General features: G+C 42.8%; 1 protein-coding gene across 1 annotated transcript in view; it reads right to left on the bottom strand.

Annotated features, from left to right (window-relative positions):
- Nucleotides 1-4,001: 4,001 nt before the first annotated feature.
- GLI3 (GLI family zinc finger 3) overlaps nucleotides 4,002-17,175 on the bottom strand; it is a 201,491-nt gene continuing 188,317 nt past the window's right edge. The window contains exons 12-16 of the mRNA XM_041466412.1: nucleotides 14,793-14,942; nucleotides 14,051-14,215; nucleotides 10,982-11,272; nucleotides 7,478-7,805; nucleotides 4,002-6,292 (exon numbers count right to left, since the gene is read on the bottom strand). Coding sequence (XP_041322346.1) covers nucleotides 4,002-6,292; nucleotides 7,478-7,805; nucleotides 10,982-11,272; nucleotides 14,051-14,215; nucleotides 14,793-14,942 — 3,225 coding nt within the window. The remainder of the gene's footprint in view (nucleotides 6,293-7,477; nucleotides 7,806-10,981; nucleotides 11,273-14,050; nucleotides 14,216-14,792; nucleotides 14,943-17,175) is intronic.

The raw sequence follows: 17,175 nt of genomic DNA, 5'->3' as shown, positions 1-17,175 counted from the left end.
CACTGAGGAGGGGGGAATCACTGACAGCAAGTCAGCAATCAGCCAGCATCTTAATGCACGTACCATTTGGGACCATTCCCCAAGGAGAAATAACATCATCTGCCATGTGTGGATGTGTGGGACCATTGTACTCCCTCGGGGAAGCGCACTGAGTTTCCTGCAAACACACCTTTCCTTCACCTGCACGTAGCTGACGGATAAACTCTTCACTGGCAACTTCCACTTCGTGGAAAGTAAAACTGTCTGGAGAAACACACATGCTTCAGGCAGGCTGAGTGTTACTGATGTGCCCAAGTAAAACATATGGAAGACCCTCAAAGAGCCATTACAAGAAATGGTGACTTAGACCTATGCTGCAATGCTTTAAAAATAGAACATTCATGACATTTTTTGCATTTTCTTGTACTCTTGGGTGAGCAGTGGGTTTCCAACAGTTATGCAAAAATCAACTGATGTGCCACATACACAAAGCAACCCTGCAACTGGAAGAGTAGAGGGGTGCTAGTAAACTCATTCCACCAGTGTTGATGGGACTTTCTCCAGACTGACACATGTAGAGAAGGAGGTTGACAAGTGAAAGCTGGTGTCCAGTGTAACAGTGCCATGCTCAGAGAGACCAGTCTACCTTATCAAAACAGAACCAAAACCCAAGATAGCTGAGCTATGATGTATTGCTACCCTCACAGGTACCAAAATCAGGCTCTTTAGTATAAAACGGAAAAGCATGAGAAAACACTAAAAACTGAAAAGTGATACATGAACATAAGTGGCACATACACTTAATGGTGAAAACAATAAATCCTTTGCACAAACTCCCCAAGGACACAGTGGAGTCTCTGATTCTTCAACTTTGCCAAATCAAATGGGATGCCTTTCTTGAGCACGTGGTTTCTGCCAAGACACACTGTTGGCCCAAGACAAGGCTAAGTGAGTGATGAAGGTTTGTCAAATCCAGGAAGGCAAATTGGCTACTCAAACAGTCCCTTTTAGCCTGGAGCAATATGAATGGCTCCTTCTAAGCTCTGATGGATCACATCTGTTAATAGCTTCCCAGCATCAATTGCACCAGCAGATACAATTATGAACTGGAAAATTGAGTTAAAAAAATACTTGGGGATGTTTGGGGTTTTTTTAATGTATTGGTTCCATTACAATAAAAGACTTCTCTCCCAAGCCACCTACTCCCAGGCTGGTCGTAAGTCTCCCTGTTGAAATTGTTTATAAACATGTAATTGATAGCTTTAATAAACAGCCAGGATTGGTTACTGAGAGCTGTCTGGAACAGCCTTTCCTTATGCCTATAGTGCTGCTTCTCTGCAGGGTTGGGGGCTGTATCCCAGCACTGCAATGCACAGCACGGCTCTTGGAACATCCCTTCCCCTGGGGACCTGCCCAGTGGGATGCATCCCTTCTTGTCCCAGCAGCAGAGCAGGGACAATGGTTGTGTACAGGCAGCAGGGCTCTGCAGGCCCTTTGGGCAATGAGAGGGCAACAGGGAGCAGCTTCCACTGCCCCAGCAATCCAGTCATTTGCCATGGTGAGCTGTGTCCAGCTGCCCATGCAGCCCAAGGACCACTGCAGGCAGTCTGTGATAGCTGGTCAGGGGCAGGGAAGCTGGGAGGGGAAGTGTCAAAGGGAAAAGTGCAGGATGAGTGAATATGTGTGCATGGGACAGCGTAAGAAAGAAATGCTGGCTAAACATAAAAAAAGACAGGAACTAGATTGTGATAAAAGGAGTAGGATATTTACATTTGTCTTGGTTTCTGACATTCCAGCTCGCAGTGCAAATCTCTTGGTACACACTGTGATAAACTTAAATATGGCCCCTGCACCAGATTCCTATGATGTTTTCCTATGGATTTATATATTCATGCTCTGACTCTAACAGCTATTAACAGATCAATGTTATCTGACAGCTTCACTGAGATTCATTTCCTCCACATTTCCTCAAATGCCATGTCCTGAATCAGCTGGTATTTCACTTTTTCTTTTACAATTGAAAAAAATGCTATGGTTTTCTAGCCTATAGAAATCACCTTCTGATTTTTACTGGGCTAAAGTTTATCTGTATTTCAAAACTGACTACGCTCCCTCATGTTGCTGTATGTCTACTGTAACATCAGCTCCTTACAGACATCAAATCCATGACTGTAAGTGCCAGCACAATCTACACCCCGTAGTAGGACTTCACTATTAGGATTTAAGTGAGAAGTCTTCAAGGGCTGGAACTCCATGCAGCTTCTAGGAGTGGGTGAATTTAAACCGTGGTCTTGTGATTGTTCCACACAGCAGCCTGTTCACTCAGGAACACTGTGTACTCATGGGTGCAGACATGGAGCCCAGCAGAGCCAAAAACAAGCCAGTGCTCGCAGAGAAAATGCCGTTCACCTCTACCAGCGAGTAGCTTAATGATCACAGTGCATTGGTTTCAATTTTTTTGCCAGTATAACTGACCCTGGGCATTGACCCACTGGTTTGCTTGGAAATTAAATGCACATGGTGTCACCAAGAGAGAGAGAAAGAAGCTGGGTTGGTCTTTCTGAGCTTTGATTAGTTGCCAGACAACTCAGTTGGTTAGAGCATGGTGCTAATAGCATCAAAGTTGTGGGTTTGATCCTCATACAGGCCATTCACTGAAGAGCTGGACCTGATAATAATTCCAGATCAGAATAGTCTGTGATCTGTGAATACTTGCTGCTCCCCCTTGTTTCTTTGCTATTTTTAATGGCAGTTTTAATTTAATTTTGTAAAGCCTGGACACAGTGGAAAAACATTTAAGATTATCAGATTGCTTGCAACTGCTTTGATTTATTTGGCTAGTCTGAGAACTGAGGCAGCCATTCATTTTCTACTTCTTTTACGTGACATGCCCATGATGTTTTTGAAGCTCTGTGTATCCATGGAGCTGTCTGGGCTAAAGGGAATGTACACACAGCTCTTCCAGCAAATAAGAACCAGTGGCTCAGCAAGTTACATCTCAACAATTTGCATTAAAAAAAAAATACTTCTCCAGTATGAAATACTGTAATTTTGTTATTTCATTGTATGAAATACTTCATAAGACCCTGACTGTATCTCCACAAATGTGGTATGCAATAAGAAGACTGCAGACTCCCCAAGTCACTATACACACCCAAAATTTTGCTATTCATTCATTTAAAAAAGAAGGCTGAAAACCAGAATACCAAATACTGCAAAAGATGAGAGCTGGACTACGAACAGCTTTCTGGTCCTCTCCTTCCTCTGAAATAGGTCAAAAACGACACAATCTCAGTATTGTTATCCAAGGCAGTGACAGCCATCTCTGTGTGTGTGTTTACAAAAACCTTAAGCTTTTGCTAGAGATCAAAGGGCTGCTGGTTTTTACATTTCTTATTTGCCTGAACCTCCCAACCTTTTGTGCTCCATGTCCCTGAAACTGCAGCCCAGGGGTGTACCATGGCAGTGCATTTCTAAGCTGGTTTTCCACCTCAGTGTGATGTGTCCAGATGCGCATCCAGAGAGGATTTCATCACTGTATGCTCACTTCACATTGTGCCTGGTTATAGGTTCAAGAGAAAAAGTTGCAACAGTTTTACAAGGTCTAGCTTCATTTGAGTAACAGAAAACTGTCATTTCATCAGGCCTTTCTTTACAAAAAACCCCAAAACAAAACAAAAAAAAAACCCCACAACATGCATTTCACACGTTTACATTGGTTTACAGGTAAAAAACAAAAGAAAAATAAAAGAAGCATACAGACATTTGAAAAGGGCGTGAGAGAGAGAGAAAAGAGAGAAAGGGAAGGAATGGGTGTAGCAATACTGATTCAAAACTGAAATGGAAGACAGTTTCTCCCTAGAACACTTTAGGGTTTTCAGAGTCCTTATTCCATAAAAGGAATATACTTGAAACACATCCCATTTAGGTGAGATGAGATTGCTAAAATACATACACAACTAAAAAATATGAGTCTTTTTTTTCCCATTTGTTATCTCCTAAGTGTTTTTTGTTTTTTATGTCTATTGCATAACAGCAAGAAACTTGCTTTCTTCTGCAAGTGAGGTCAACAAAGAGCTCATGTCCCCAATAGCCATGTTGGTTGTGCTTACAGGCATAGCTGGGAATGTAAGAGATGTTTGGGGAGTGGTGAGGCGTGAGGAATTGCGGGAGACATTTTGAATGATACTTGGGCTCAGGGCTCCCGAAATTAAGCTGACATGGTCCCCATCATCTATGATAGCATCAAAATCTATCTGCACACCCTCTAGACTGTTGTTGTCAATGCTGTCAACTGTGCTTGACACTTGGTTAGTCCCTGGGGAAAGAAGCTCAGATGAGTTTTCAGTTGCAGTCCCCTGCAGCAGGCAGCTGGCTTCTGAACCAAAGAAAGAACCTGTTTTCATAGCTTGGTGGCTAAAGCCCATGGTTTGGTCATATAACTGACCAGAGTAATTCTGCATGTTAGAGCAGAACTGCTGTGATTGACCTTGCATTTCCATCTTAATGGTGTTTACCCTGTACGTCTGGTTGCCATCACCTACGTGCCTTTGCTGTTGGGACAGGTTGTTTCTCAACACGTTTTGCCGTCTGTTGCTGCTGTAATTAGAGCACGACTGGTAACTTTTGGCCACTGACAAACCTGAAGGCTGGCTACCAGTTGTGTGAGACACCAGTGGACAACTCTGTGGACCTTGATACAGGCTGCCTTGCGAGGTAGGACTAAGCTGCCCTAGCATCATATGACCAGATTGATTGACTCCCTGGTAACGAATGCCATCTCTGACTGGCTGGCTTTGCAAATATTCCTGTTCCATCATATTCCTGTCCTGCATCCCATTTGCCATACTGGTGGTCTGATCACTGGATGCCAGGGGATGGCTGAAATTTTGCTGGTTCCCATTCACTGGCATGTTGCTGATTCTCAGCTTCTGCCCTTGCACTGCCATGCCACAGGAATTGTCTGTCACCCCAGACATCATTGCTTGCCTGCCCATGCTTTCACTGTAAGGCTTGTTGGACTGCATGCTAAAAGAATTCCCAGCTCCGCTGCTAAGAGTCATATTTTGCTGTAAACTGTAGGAAGTGCTGTTCTCCATCAGGTTCTGATAGCCATTCTGCTGGGCCATGTTGCTTCTCTCCAGGTTCTGCTGCTGAACCATCATATTGTTGTGCAGTCTGAAGGCCCGAGCCTGCTGCACTACTGAACGCTGACCACATTTCAGCTTTGAAGGAGATAAGTCAGAACTCCCTGAGCTTACTTCATTCCACTGAATGGGCAAGTCGCTCTTATTTGCCTCGGGACCTGCCTGCTGACTGCTCTGTGGAGGGGCTTGGTCAAAGTTGCTGGAATTGTTGTTTCCTGAAACTGAGCTGTGATGCATTTTGTTGCTATCTAGGACATTGTTCAACAAATGGTCATACATGCCCTGGTTCTGGGAATTCAGATACTGGACCACGTCATCTGGCAGGAGATCCTCATCATTCAGACTGCTACCTGCTTCCATTGTAGCAGCCTCCAGGGCGACGTTCTCGCTGATGCTTGGAGGACAGGGGGAGCTGAAGCCGCGGAAGACGCCACCCTCAGAACGGGTATAGTTCTGAAGAACAAGGTTGCGCTTTTCCATGGATGGAGGCAAAGCAGGAGTGCTAAAGCTATTAAGACTGTTGAAACGCTGGACTCTAGGGACAGGGAGGTTGTCGGAGGCCATTCTGACTGGATCACTGGCTCTCCTTGTCCCATTTCCTAAAGCTTCGTGAGACAGAAAATGCCTCCTGCTGTAACCATTTGCCCCACCATCACTACATCTTCGAGGGACGTTCACTGGAGGCAGTGGAGATACTCCAGACTCCCTGCAGTCACCCAAGAGTGCCATCCTTGTCTTGAGGCTCATCCTCTCCATGTTAGGCAGTGGAGTTGGTGGGGGTCCACCAGTAGCTGCTGCATATTTAGCTTTCAGCCTGTATTGCTGGGCTGGGGTGAGGCTGAGAAGACTTGGCAGGTCATCACACTGGCTCGCTTCACTGGAGCGCCGGGAGGCATCTGTTGAGATAGGGTCATAGGAGTCTGCAACACTCACGTTCTGTGGTCTTCCCTCTGCCTGGGAGGCATCGCTGGACCTCCGGCTGGAGAAGCAAGGTGAGATTCCAGAGGACCTGCGGCTGCTCAGGTAGGCTGAACTGATTGTGCTAGTATTGCTGTCCCTCCTGTTCAGCATGTTCAACACAGTGATGTCCGTACTTGAGAGTTCGTTCCTGTTTGGCAGAATAGTCATGGATCCTCCAACACTGCAGCTGCTGTTCGACTGGGTACCTGTAGGTAAAATTCACAGTTAAACAAAGAGGTATTATCCAGAAACTGGTGCAGAAAGCACACAGTAAAGAAGTGGAGTATAGAGGAAGAACATCATCACAGCCAATTATAGCAGGGCTCTTTCTTGCAAGAAGTAGGGATAAAAATTGTGTCCTTAGGTTAAAAGCTAATTCGAAGACTCAAGGGTAACATTTCAGTGTGAATCTCAGCAGAAAATTTATAGCCCGTAGCCACAAACTGTCATCAGCTGGTGCAGTACTCCAGCCTGCAGTGCAGCTATGCTGGCTGATGTGCCAGGAGGACACATTCGTAAGGGAGCTTTTTATAGGCAAAATATAATTGAACAGGCATTTGCATGGAATGGCAAAATATACAAATTGGAGGCTATTCAAGGTCATTTCTAATACTTCTTGAAATATTCTTGAAATAACTCCTAACAACTGCAAAACATCTTTGCTGGTTTCCTTGTTTTGTTTTGGTTTGGTTTTAAGTAAACAGGATATATTTCTTAATTTTACATAGTTTCTTTTGATTGAATGGGTCTCAGAAAACAAACCTGGGCTGTCACTGCTGGGTGGAGCCCAGAAACCTACAGGCTTGCTGTAGGCAAAGTAGGGGCAGCAGCAACATCCATTTTGGTAATGAGCAGCTCTTTGGAGGAAAACAACTGGGGATCTTCAGAGTTCAACCTCGCCTTGCTCCCATTCATGGATATCTGCCCTCTGCAGCAGTAGCATCTGTACATATGATTTCTTCTATGTGTAGGAACAGGTTATTTAAAGGGAAGCCCACCATATCTCTACAAAGGCTGCCTTGCAAAGGCCTCAACAGAAAGACTTCCATACAGTAAACTCACAGGTATTTATTTCTTCTACCTTGTCTCAAAACAAGACAGAATTATGATGATCTTGGGTCAAAACCTTTAACTGCAGGGAATATTTAAAATGTGATTCATGGCTCTCTCACTAGCTCCTGTTCTGTAAAACACAGGACTATCAGACTTCTCAGAGGGGGGGTAGAAGAACTTGCAATGAAGGAATAAACAGAAAGTGATCAATTTATAAACCATTTCACAGCTGCTGAGTTTCCTAAGCTGTGCAACTCCTGCAAGAGTTGCAAGACTGAGCTAGCAAACAACAAGATTAAGGACAAAAAGTGTTATTACTTCTCTTATGTGTATCTCACCATTTCCTATGAGAGGCGGCAAGGTTGGGGCTTTGGAAGGTGGAACGGGGTTCAGTCTTGGAAGCATTCCATTAACTTGTTTCAACCTTTCTAATTTCACTTGCTCCATCCATTTGGTCCCTGTCATGTTCCTCCTGGCCTGTAAGCCAAGTGCTGTGGTGGCTGTGGAAATGGTAGAGTCCATGATTGGGGTTTCATCAATGACACTGAGGTCTCCTACACTACCACCACCGGTCAGAGTAAGCTCGATCCCATTGTTGGAATAGTTGCTGATGGGGGACTGTTCGCTGCTGCATGTAGACTGACCACCAGGGCTTGGCTGAGATGTCTGTTGGAGGGAAGTCAGAGACAAAAGAGTGTGAGGATTAAGCAAGCAATGTTAACCAGAACATTTGTGCTAAATGGAGCCAAAGACACAGGTATAGAAAAGTTCAGCCTTAAATGATAACAGTGATCGCTCTTAAGGAGGCTTTCTAGATATTGGCTTCAACTGCAGTGAAGGGCATTGTAAAACATGAGACTAAAATTGCCTTCACATGTTGCTGATGGTATACAATATACCTCTATAAGACTTTTATCCGAGTTATTCCCAGAGTTACTTCTATCACTTTGAGCCATTTGTGAGCACGTATGGATGGACACCCTACTTTGCTTATGTGCTGTTCCCAACTGAAGCTGCAGCTCAGAAAAACCAAACCAGAATTCAGCCATGTTACAAGGTATTAGTTTACACTGCTAGGCTTGCAAACAAACAAACAAACAAACAAGACTCCAACAACATTAGAATTTGGCTTTTTTTAATTAGACTTGTGGCTAAAGAATGTAAGCATTTTCCAGGCTTAAGGCTCATTGTTACAAGCAGTGGTTGGCTTGAAATATTGGCATGTAATAAAACAAGCACAAAACATCAGTGCAAAAAATACTGTATCATATTATCAGCATCCCGTGATCCTGGCAGGACTCAGGTCTAACTTCTACCTCCTCTTATACCTAACTTATACCACCTCTGCCCTGAATCAAGGTGATGATCTACTAAATCAAATCCTCTGTTTCATCAGAATTTAAGATTTTAAATGCAAGAACTAAGTAGACAATACAGACTGCTAATCGGCAGGGATATAAACATGCCACAATAACATTTTCTTTCTTAACAGGGAGTGTTCCCTGCTGCTCTCCCAGCAGAACTCTTGCTGTGGGGAAACACAGGCTTGATTTACTTTTCAGACATTTTGTAAAATTCTCTCAAAAGAATGGGAAAATGAACAAACTGAGAGACAAAACAGAGGACGACAGACAGAAGTCTCTGGACTTAATATCTCAGTGTAAGGTTCTATCAGTGTGATCACAAATCAGTGGGGCATGCAGCATCATTTGGCTCACAAGAACAGTTTCATGTAAGTATTTAAAGGTTTCTGATGTGGTTTTGTTTTTTGGGTTTTTTTTCCTGCCACTCTGTGATCTTTATGTACATTTTAATGAAAAATGCTGTCTAGAATTTCTGAAGCGCCTGAGACGACTCTCACTTTAAACATCAATGAATGAAGACACAGATTCATGGCACTGCTGTAGTTTCCTATGCCCCTAAGGAGTCCATTTGAGATTCAATAACTATTTTATTATTTCTAACTTGAATGATGATACTTAGAATTTATGAGGCCACACTGAGCAAGTTCATTTCCAAATCCTGGCCATAGAAGATTTAGTGACAAGAATAGAAATAACAGTTATTATAGGGAAGAAAGTTTGTGCTTCTGGACAATAGCTCCATGCCATATGGAAGAAGAGTAATAGTGTTCAGAAGCCTGTTCTTGTAGCACATGTCAAGATCACAGTGAGGTAGGGCACAGAAATAAGAACTGTATAATGCAGGACATATATTTCTAGATGTGGAATACAGAAAAAAATGGATGTCTCATCTAAAGTGGAAAGCACAAAGACATTTCTGAAGATATTTCACCAATATAAGCCAGATTTTTCACATGTCAAGTGTTGCAAAATGTTCACAACACATTGCAACTGGGAATGCGCTTGATGGATTGCACATTACTAAATAAAGGAAGGACTGAACAACAAGCAGAAGACCAAAATAAAAACATATATAATGTTGCAATAAGAAAAATAGCAGAAAAGTTAAAATGCCCTCACCTTATTACCCACTGTCCTTAGGAAGTTAGAATAAGACATTTAAAAGCATTAGACAGAAAAGACATTGGATTAGTTGAAAACCAGAAAATATACCTCAATTCATATATGCAATGAAAAGCAAGAAACACAGACTTATTTTTAAAAGATAATTTTCAGTGAGAAATATTTAATACTATATAAGCTATAGGCATTAGTACCCCTCTTCCACAAATTTTCCTTTTAAAACTACATTCAAGATACCTCAATAATGCTACATGTTTACCTAGCAAAGCAAAAGAGATTTTGCTCCTTTGTAAACTAAGGCAGTTATCACCAAAGATGGCAGAGGACCTCCTTTAGACTTCAGCAGGAGTTTACTCTCAGCCCTTCAAAGGTTTTGAATGGAGTATTAATACTGAACAGTTTGAGCATAAGCCTTAGGCACAACATAGCAGTAACTCATATTTCAGTGAGTAATCACTTCGAATTGCAGCATGATTAACAGTATGAGCAGAATTTGGAGGGCTCATATTTGTAGTCCCCAAGGGCTGCATACAGATGAATCATAGACCCAGATGGGGAAGAGGATGGGTGGCTGCCTTTGAATTAACCCTCAGAAGAGGGCAGATGTCACATGAAATTCAGGCAAATAAAACAACTTGTGTATTTAAGATAGTGTCTCAAAAAACAGAATACAATCCTTTCAACAGTTTAATGCAATATGTTGAGGTAAACCAGAGAAAAGACCTGCACACTGTCAATTCAACTTGATTTAGTTAAACTTCCACTAGGTTAACTTGAGTAAGTATCAGATAAACATAAGAGGTCACATCACAACAGAGATGTTATTAAAAGATGCCCATCTGCTGTTTAAGAAAGTCAATTCATCCTGCTTCAGTTTGATCCATGGCCCCTAAAATCTGATTGCTTTCCCAGGTTCTCCAAAAATGATCATCATCAATATCATCATTTTAGTCATTTGGACTTGTGGTTTTGTTTGTTTTTTTTCTCATTCTGGCTTTCAGTCTGCAAGATTCAGATTCATCTTTCTTCTGGAAACAGAAGAGTGGAAAAAACTCTTCATTTTTTTTTTAATGAAAACTCTGATTTTCTCACACTATGCTTATTCCAGAAGATGGAGATTTTTAAGAGAAACAATTATTGTGGCAGTTGCCAGCACTGCACTGACTCTATATTGCACAGACTATTTGTAATCTTTGCTACTTCTTAGGCTTTAAAAACATTTTATAATGTAAACACAGAAGACCTCAAAAAACCAAACCTTGTGAGCTAGTTTACAGACTTGAGCATTTCATGAAGGGATTATTAACTGGTTGCAGGAAGAACAGGACAAAGGGAGTGGCATGGTGTATTGCATACCATTGGTTTTTCTGACTTGACTGCTTTCACTTGGAGGCATTCTTCACGCTTTGAGGTAGTGTTGCTGAGGTCCTTCTGCTCACCAACTGCACCCTGAGTCTGATGGCCTGGTGACCGGGTCTGAGAGTGGCTGCCTGGGTCTCTTGGTGGCGGAGGCCTTGGGTGGATGTCTCCCCGCTGCTTCTTGGTGACGTGTGCCTCTGGGCCATGTACGGTCTTCACGTGCTTCCGGAGAGAGCTAGGGTCTGTGTAGCGCTTCGTGCAGCCTGGTATCTTGCACACATATGGTTTCTGACAAGACACAAAACCCACCCATATCAGATTTTGTTCCACGTGGGACTCCTGAAGAACTCCTTGGAGCACACATGGGGTTACACACTTTCGCAGTGAATTTGTTACCTAATTTATGGTCTCTACAAATGAATCATAGAATGGTTTGGGTTGGAAGGCACCTTAAAGACTATCTAATTATCCACTCCCCTCCCAATATGGGCAGGGACCCCTTGGTCAAAGCCACATTCAAACCTGGCGTTGAACACTTCCAGGCATGGGGCACCCACAGCTTCTCTGGGAAACCTCTACCAGTGCATCATTACCCTCACAGTAACCAGTTTCTTCCTTATAACTAATCTAAATCGACCCTCTTCCAGTTTAAAGCCATCACCCCTTGTCCTATCAAATTGTGACTGCACCTAGTCAAAACCATTAGTTCCCCTTGGTTCAAAAGGTAGTAATTAGTGCTGCACAGTTGACTGAGGGCAGTCTCTCATGGGTACCAACTGGCACAGATTTCACTTACCTTAGCAGAAAAGTCAACTCAGCTATGGCAATTTATGAAGACTGCTTTAATTTTCAGCGCTGTCCCTTGCCCTCAGCAGTTTGATAGCATTCCCAGTATCCTAGTAGGTACCTACTACTTGACACTGAGAGAAACAACCCCCTTCATAAGATGCTGGGCCATTTGCTCAGGGAGAATTAAGTGAGGAGGCATTTTCTTTCTGGCTCCTTCAGATCACCAGTATGATGTCAAAGCATAAGATACGGTGCCATTAACATTTTCACATTGCAGCAATATATGCACTAGTACTATTATTACTGCTACTAGCATAACTCATCATTCATTTTTTAAAAACCACTTTCTTTATCTGTGAATTTCTATAGTTCACTAAGCAATGTAGAATAAAGTAAATTTACTGTCTTATAAATTAACAAAGACTTTTTTCTTGCATTATGAAGGGATTAGAAAGAAGAGCTGAGCACTTCCTAAGTCCTTTAATTGCCTCGGGAAGCAAAGTATTGTTCACTCACTTTCATTACTGAATTGTTTCCAAGAAACCACTATTTTAAAGGGTTTTTTTTATACTAGCCCTCAAGAAATAGAAAGAGACCCTCATGCAGAGTTTCTCAGAGGGATTCTCTCTCTGCTTACACATGGCACTGTGGAGCCTTTGACAAATATAGCTTCGTCATAGCTGTCTAAGGCCTGAGGCTGCTTCCACTGACATCAGAGGAAAAACCCTCCCGTTTACTTGAATAGGAGCAAAAATTAGCAATTTAGAGATGATGCTGAGCTACTGAGGCAGGTTTTCTCAGGTTGCTATGGAAGTACAAGTCACTTAGCTCTCCTCTGCATGAGTAAGGCATATCGTCATCAAGATATGTCAGCTGCTTTTAAAGCTCTCTGTAGGTACCTACTTAAAACCAAAATGGCACAGCAAGCAAATGCTGAATTTGGTCTGTGCTTTTCAATGTACTCACATCACTCCACCAGTACATGTTTCCTTAGAAGATTAGCCTGTTTTGGTGTGAAGTAATGGTGAAGGAAATGTTTCATTTGCCCCTGTGGCTGCACCTATCAGAAATCATGTGCAGCATAAAATTTCTCTGGTTGACTGACTGTTAGACACAAAATTAACACGGGGCAGGTCACATTGCTAAGTGTGAAAAGGTCTAACTCATCAACCAGGCAGCACACAGGTTGGTTCAGACAGTGAATGAAAAAAGAAAGTTCAGGCAGCTATTGGCAGGACTTGGTGAACTTCCTTCTGCCTTGGTGACCATTCACAAAATTGCTGCAGGGCTTCAGTGCCATTATTAGTTGGGCTGCTGAAAATACACACAGGCAGGGATGAAGAAACTCAGAGATGTGCAATGTCTTTTCTTCCTTTGTGACTGAAGAGATGCTGCAGGGTGGGGACTGGAAGAAGATGAATGCTCCCTGGAGATATGCCTGTGTGCAGACCTGACAGACCTGACAGCCAGCTAGAGAAAGATACAAGCTGTGTGGAAATAGATACAGCTGCTGTGGTATGCCCTGCCCTTCCAGTACTTCCAGGTTTAGGCTAGAGGTGAAGGAGTATAGGGACCTGTCAAGGAGGAGAGAGTGGACTCTGAGATATGAGACTGAGATGATGTGACTCTCTGTGCAACTTGAAATGGGGCAATAAAACATGGACAATGCAAGAAGATGGTGTGCTTCCTGAAAAAGGAGGCAGCAGTAACAGGAAACACACTAATAATGAGATGTTACACTGAGAGTTTGGAAACAGCTGTGACTGCCACATCTGGTTTCCTTGAGAAAGGTTGTATTTCCTCTGCTGCATCCCTAGTCCATGAGGTCTCTTCAGGATGGAAAGAAAGAGTGGAAGAGGCCAGAGAAGAAGGAAAAGGCATAACTCAGAATATGATTTCAAATGTGGACACTGTGGCTGCCTGCAGCACCCCAAAGTATGCTGGGAAAGCTGCATCCCAGCAGATGCTTGATGCCAACACAGACACGGGGATGAGTCCAGGCACTCAATGAGCCCTTACAGCTCCAGAGGGAAAAATGATCCCAGCTTTAGAGGGAAATCAGGATCTGTCCCTGGTTAATGCATGTGTTTCCATTAGACTCCCTCATTCAAAACTCTCCTACATGTAATAAAATGCCAAGTCTGTAGGACATACTGTGCTGCTGGACATCCAGAACTTACATTCCTTTCAGGTTGCAGAGGGCTGCTGTGCCTGTGCTATGACCACACTCTGAGTCTGTTCAATAATGAATTATATTAATCTTTTGTTCTTACTTACCTCATTGGAATGAGTCCTGTTTTGGTGCTTGGCCCTGTCAGATGCATTGGAGAAAGCTTTGTTGCAGCCTTCATGTTCACACACATACGGTTTCTCTCCAGTGTGAGATCTCAAGTGCGTTTTCAAGTTTTCTAGTCTGGAGTAGGCCTTTGTACAACCTTCAAACTGCAGACAAGAAATAAATCTGGTTTAATTTTAATCTTTGGACTTGCAGGAAACAGCAAAAGTGGACTTAAAAAGGTTTAGAAATTTTCCAAGCCTTCATAACCTTGTCCAACGTAGTTTTGATTTTAATTTTATCCAAGCATACTCCAACACAGCTCAAGTTCAAATGCTTTCAGCATTATGTAAATCTTCTCTTAAAAGAGAGCACAGTATTCATGCACTTTGACTAAGACTGAAATACATTGCAAAGCCATCAGGAGGCTGATGGCCAGCAGTAATATCAAGCCCTGTAAGAGAAAGTGCCTTTATATAATTAAGCAAACTGAGCCATGTTTAATAATGGCTTTTGGGGCTTTTTTGTACTTTAAACTTGAGGAAGTGGGCCAAATCATCCAGGGAATCCCCTCTCCTAAAGCTTTTGTCATCTGGTTGTGCTGGATAACAAAGCAGACATGTCTCTTCTCCAAAACAGTCTGACAGACGAGCTCAGGGAATGCAGCACTTGTCCTGCTCTGTTTGTTCTCTGCACAGCCCCAGCTTCCCTGTACAAACCTGGAGCTTAGGCCTCTCTACTTACAGTGCATTTGTGTGGCTTTTCCCCTGTGTGTCTCCTCATGTGGACCACCAGCATGTATTGGGCTTTGAAAGGTTTCTGCTCCCGGGAACAGTCCAGCCATCGGCACACAAACTCTTTCTTCTCACCATGTATGTGGTCATTGTTGATATGCTGTTCAGGTAGAATAGAGGTCACAGCTTAACAGAAATACATCATCAGCTGCAGCCTTATTGTAATTTCACACTGGAAGAGCACCAGAGATTCAGGTGTGATTCAGATCCTTGCAGTACAAAAAGAGTAAGATCATCTGCACTTCCAAGTGACCACAGGGTTCAAATGATAGATCCTACTGGAAGTCCACTAAGGCCATGATTTTTTTTCTACTGAGATCAACAGGCTTTGGATCAGGCCTCAGGAATACAAGCTGATAAATGGATCCTGGATAATCTCATGCACGGCTCCACTTGTGTGATTCACACTGGGTATTGCTTTTGAAGAGCAGGGAAGCGTTACTTAAGTGCTGCTCAACACAAACAAGGTTTACAAAATCAGGCCTTTAGAAACATATCCTCCAACCTGAAAAATCATCAGAACTGATAAACCAAGTTTCCACCCCAAATTTTAACTCACTCCCTGTTACCCATATTTTCTTTCAATAAGTGTATTTGGTTCAGTAAATGTACAGATTGTGGCAGCAGAAATAAACCCCTATACACTGTGCACATGAACTCTGAGTACAGAAGCATACATCAAGGCAGCTTTTGCCATTGCCAAGTCTGGCTTTGTCTGAATGTGTGTGGGAGTGACAGCTGCCCCAAACCTGCGGACTCATAGGCATGTCTTTCTGTGGTCAGTGTCATCCACGTGACTGTATCCAGAAGCAGGACAGGGCTAGGCTGTGCACCTTATACTCTTCCGCAAAATTAGCTTGCTCTTTTTCTTTCACTAATATCTAGTTCAGAAAAGCATTTAAAAATGGACTTAATTATTTCTGTGTTTGAGTGGAAACAGGCAAGTGAAGCAGAGCCAGACTCAAAATTGGTTTGGTTTTTTTAAACGTTTAACTGTTTCAATTTTTTTGCACAGCATTAGAAAACAAAAGAAGAGAAAACTACACCCGAACTTCCAGTGTCTTTTTTCCACTAGGAGCTAGCCGACTCATCCTCCCGACTCTTGGAGAAATCATTCCACACTGCCGTAGTTCTGTCATTGTGCCACTAGATGGCTGCATTACTCAGCGAATGACATTCCCACTAAGGTACCACCAAAAAATCTTTCCAGTTTTTATTTGATCACAGCAAAGGGATGAAATCTGTATCTGTTCCATAATGGGCCCACAGTAAATGCTAGCCGTATAGAAACTCATTAGCTCATACTGGAACACAAAGAAGATAATCCAAGTCTTTTCTGAAGTCTTGAAATCAGACAGAAAGCCATATAAAATCACTTATGTCCAAAATTATGCACCACTGCCATGGAAAACAGACATCCATTGCCTATAAAAGATGACAGATCTTTTTCTGAAACTTTATTGCCATTTCTTAAAAGTTGTTATGGGGCACAGGATGCATGAACAGAGCAGAGGTGCTGGGCAACATATGACTTGTAATCTGTAAGAGTTAATGTTCCTGGTGCAGATCTGTATTCATAGTACACACACCTGTGCCACAAGCATACACATGCCCTGTGCTGTGAAATGGCATCATGAGAGTTCAACGAGGGTTATGTGTGCTATTTCTTCAAAGAGAAAGAAGTAAAGGGAAAAAATTCATTCAAGTAATTCATGGCCAAATCTCTCAATAAACATTACAGACTGTGTGTTATGTGGTTAAACCTACACAGCCACGAGGGGGATGAAACTTGAGTGTGTGACACAGGCTTTCCATTCGATACAAAAACCTCAAGCCTGGATCAATCACTTCACCACAGCACCTCCCTTTACCTCCTGCTGTGTGAACACTCAGGCACCGTGGAGACTTTTTCAGAGAAAATCTCCATAAGACAGTTTTTTCTCTTTGTCCCTGCAAATCAGCTTGCTCCCTGTACTCTAGACCTCTAACCTTTAGCAGCATGAGAATCCTCTAAAACTGACCTTTCTCATGGGCCTAAAAGTCCTTTCCTCACTCCCTCCCCAGCCCAGGCTCACTGCAGCAGCTGACAAAGCTTGCTGAGAGTGGTGATGATCATTTGCCTCTCTCCATCACTAGCTTACCTGTCAAATATCTTATGATCATCCTCTGGTCTCTCACAACTGTGGCCCTCCATACACATTTGCCCTGCTCTCTTACTCTATCAATCCTTTCCTAGACTCTCTGATCTTCCTACAATCAAACTCCTCTTTGTGCTGTTTTTCTTCATTGCTCTGATGCTGCAAGTGACCCCTGAGAGCTCACCTGCAAATCCA

This window comes from Pyrgilauda ruficollis, unplaced genomic scaffold (genome assembly GCF_017590135.1).
Source record: "Pyrgilauda ruficollis isolate IOZ18807 unplaced genomic scaffold, ASM1759013v1 scaffold2, whole genome shotgun sequence".
NCBI lineage: Eukaryota > Metazoa > Chordata > Aves > Passeriformes > Passeridae > Pyrgilauda > Pyrgilauda ruficollis.
Note: the sequence above shows the minus strand (reverse complement) of the source record. Positions and strands in the feature narration are given on the sequence as shown.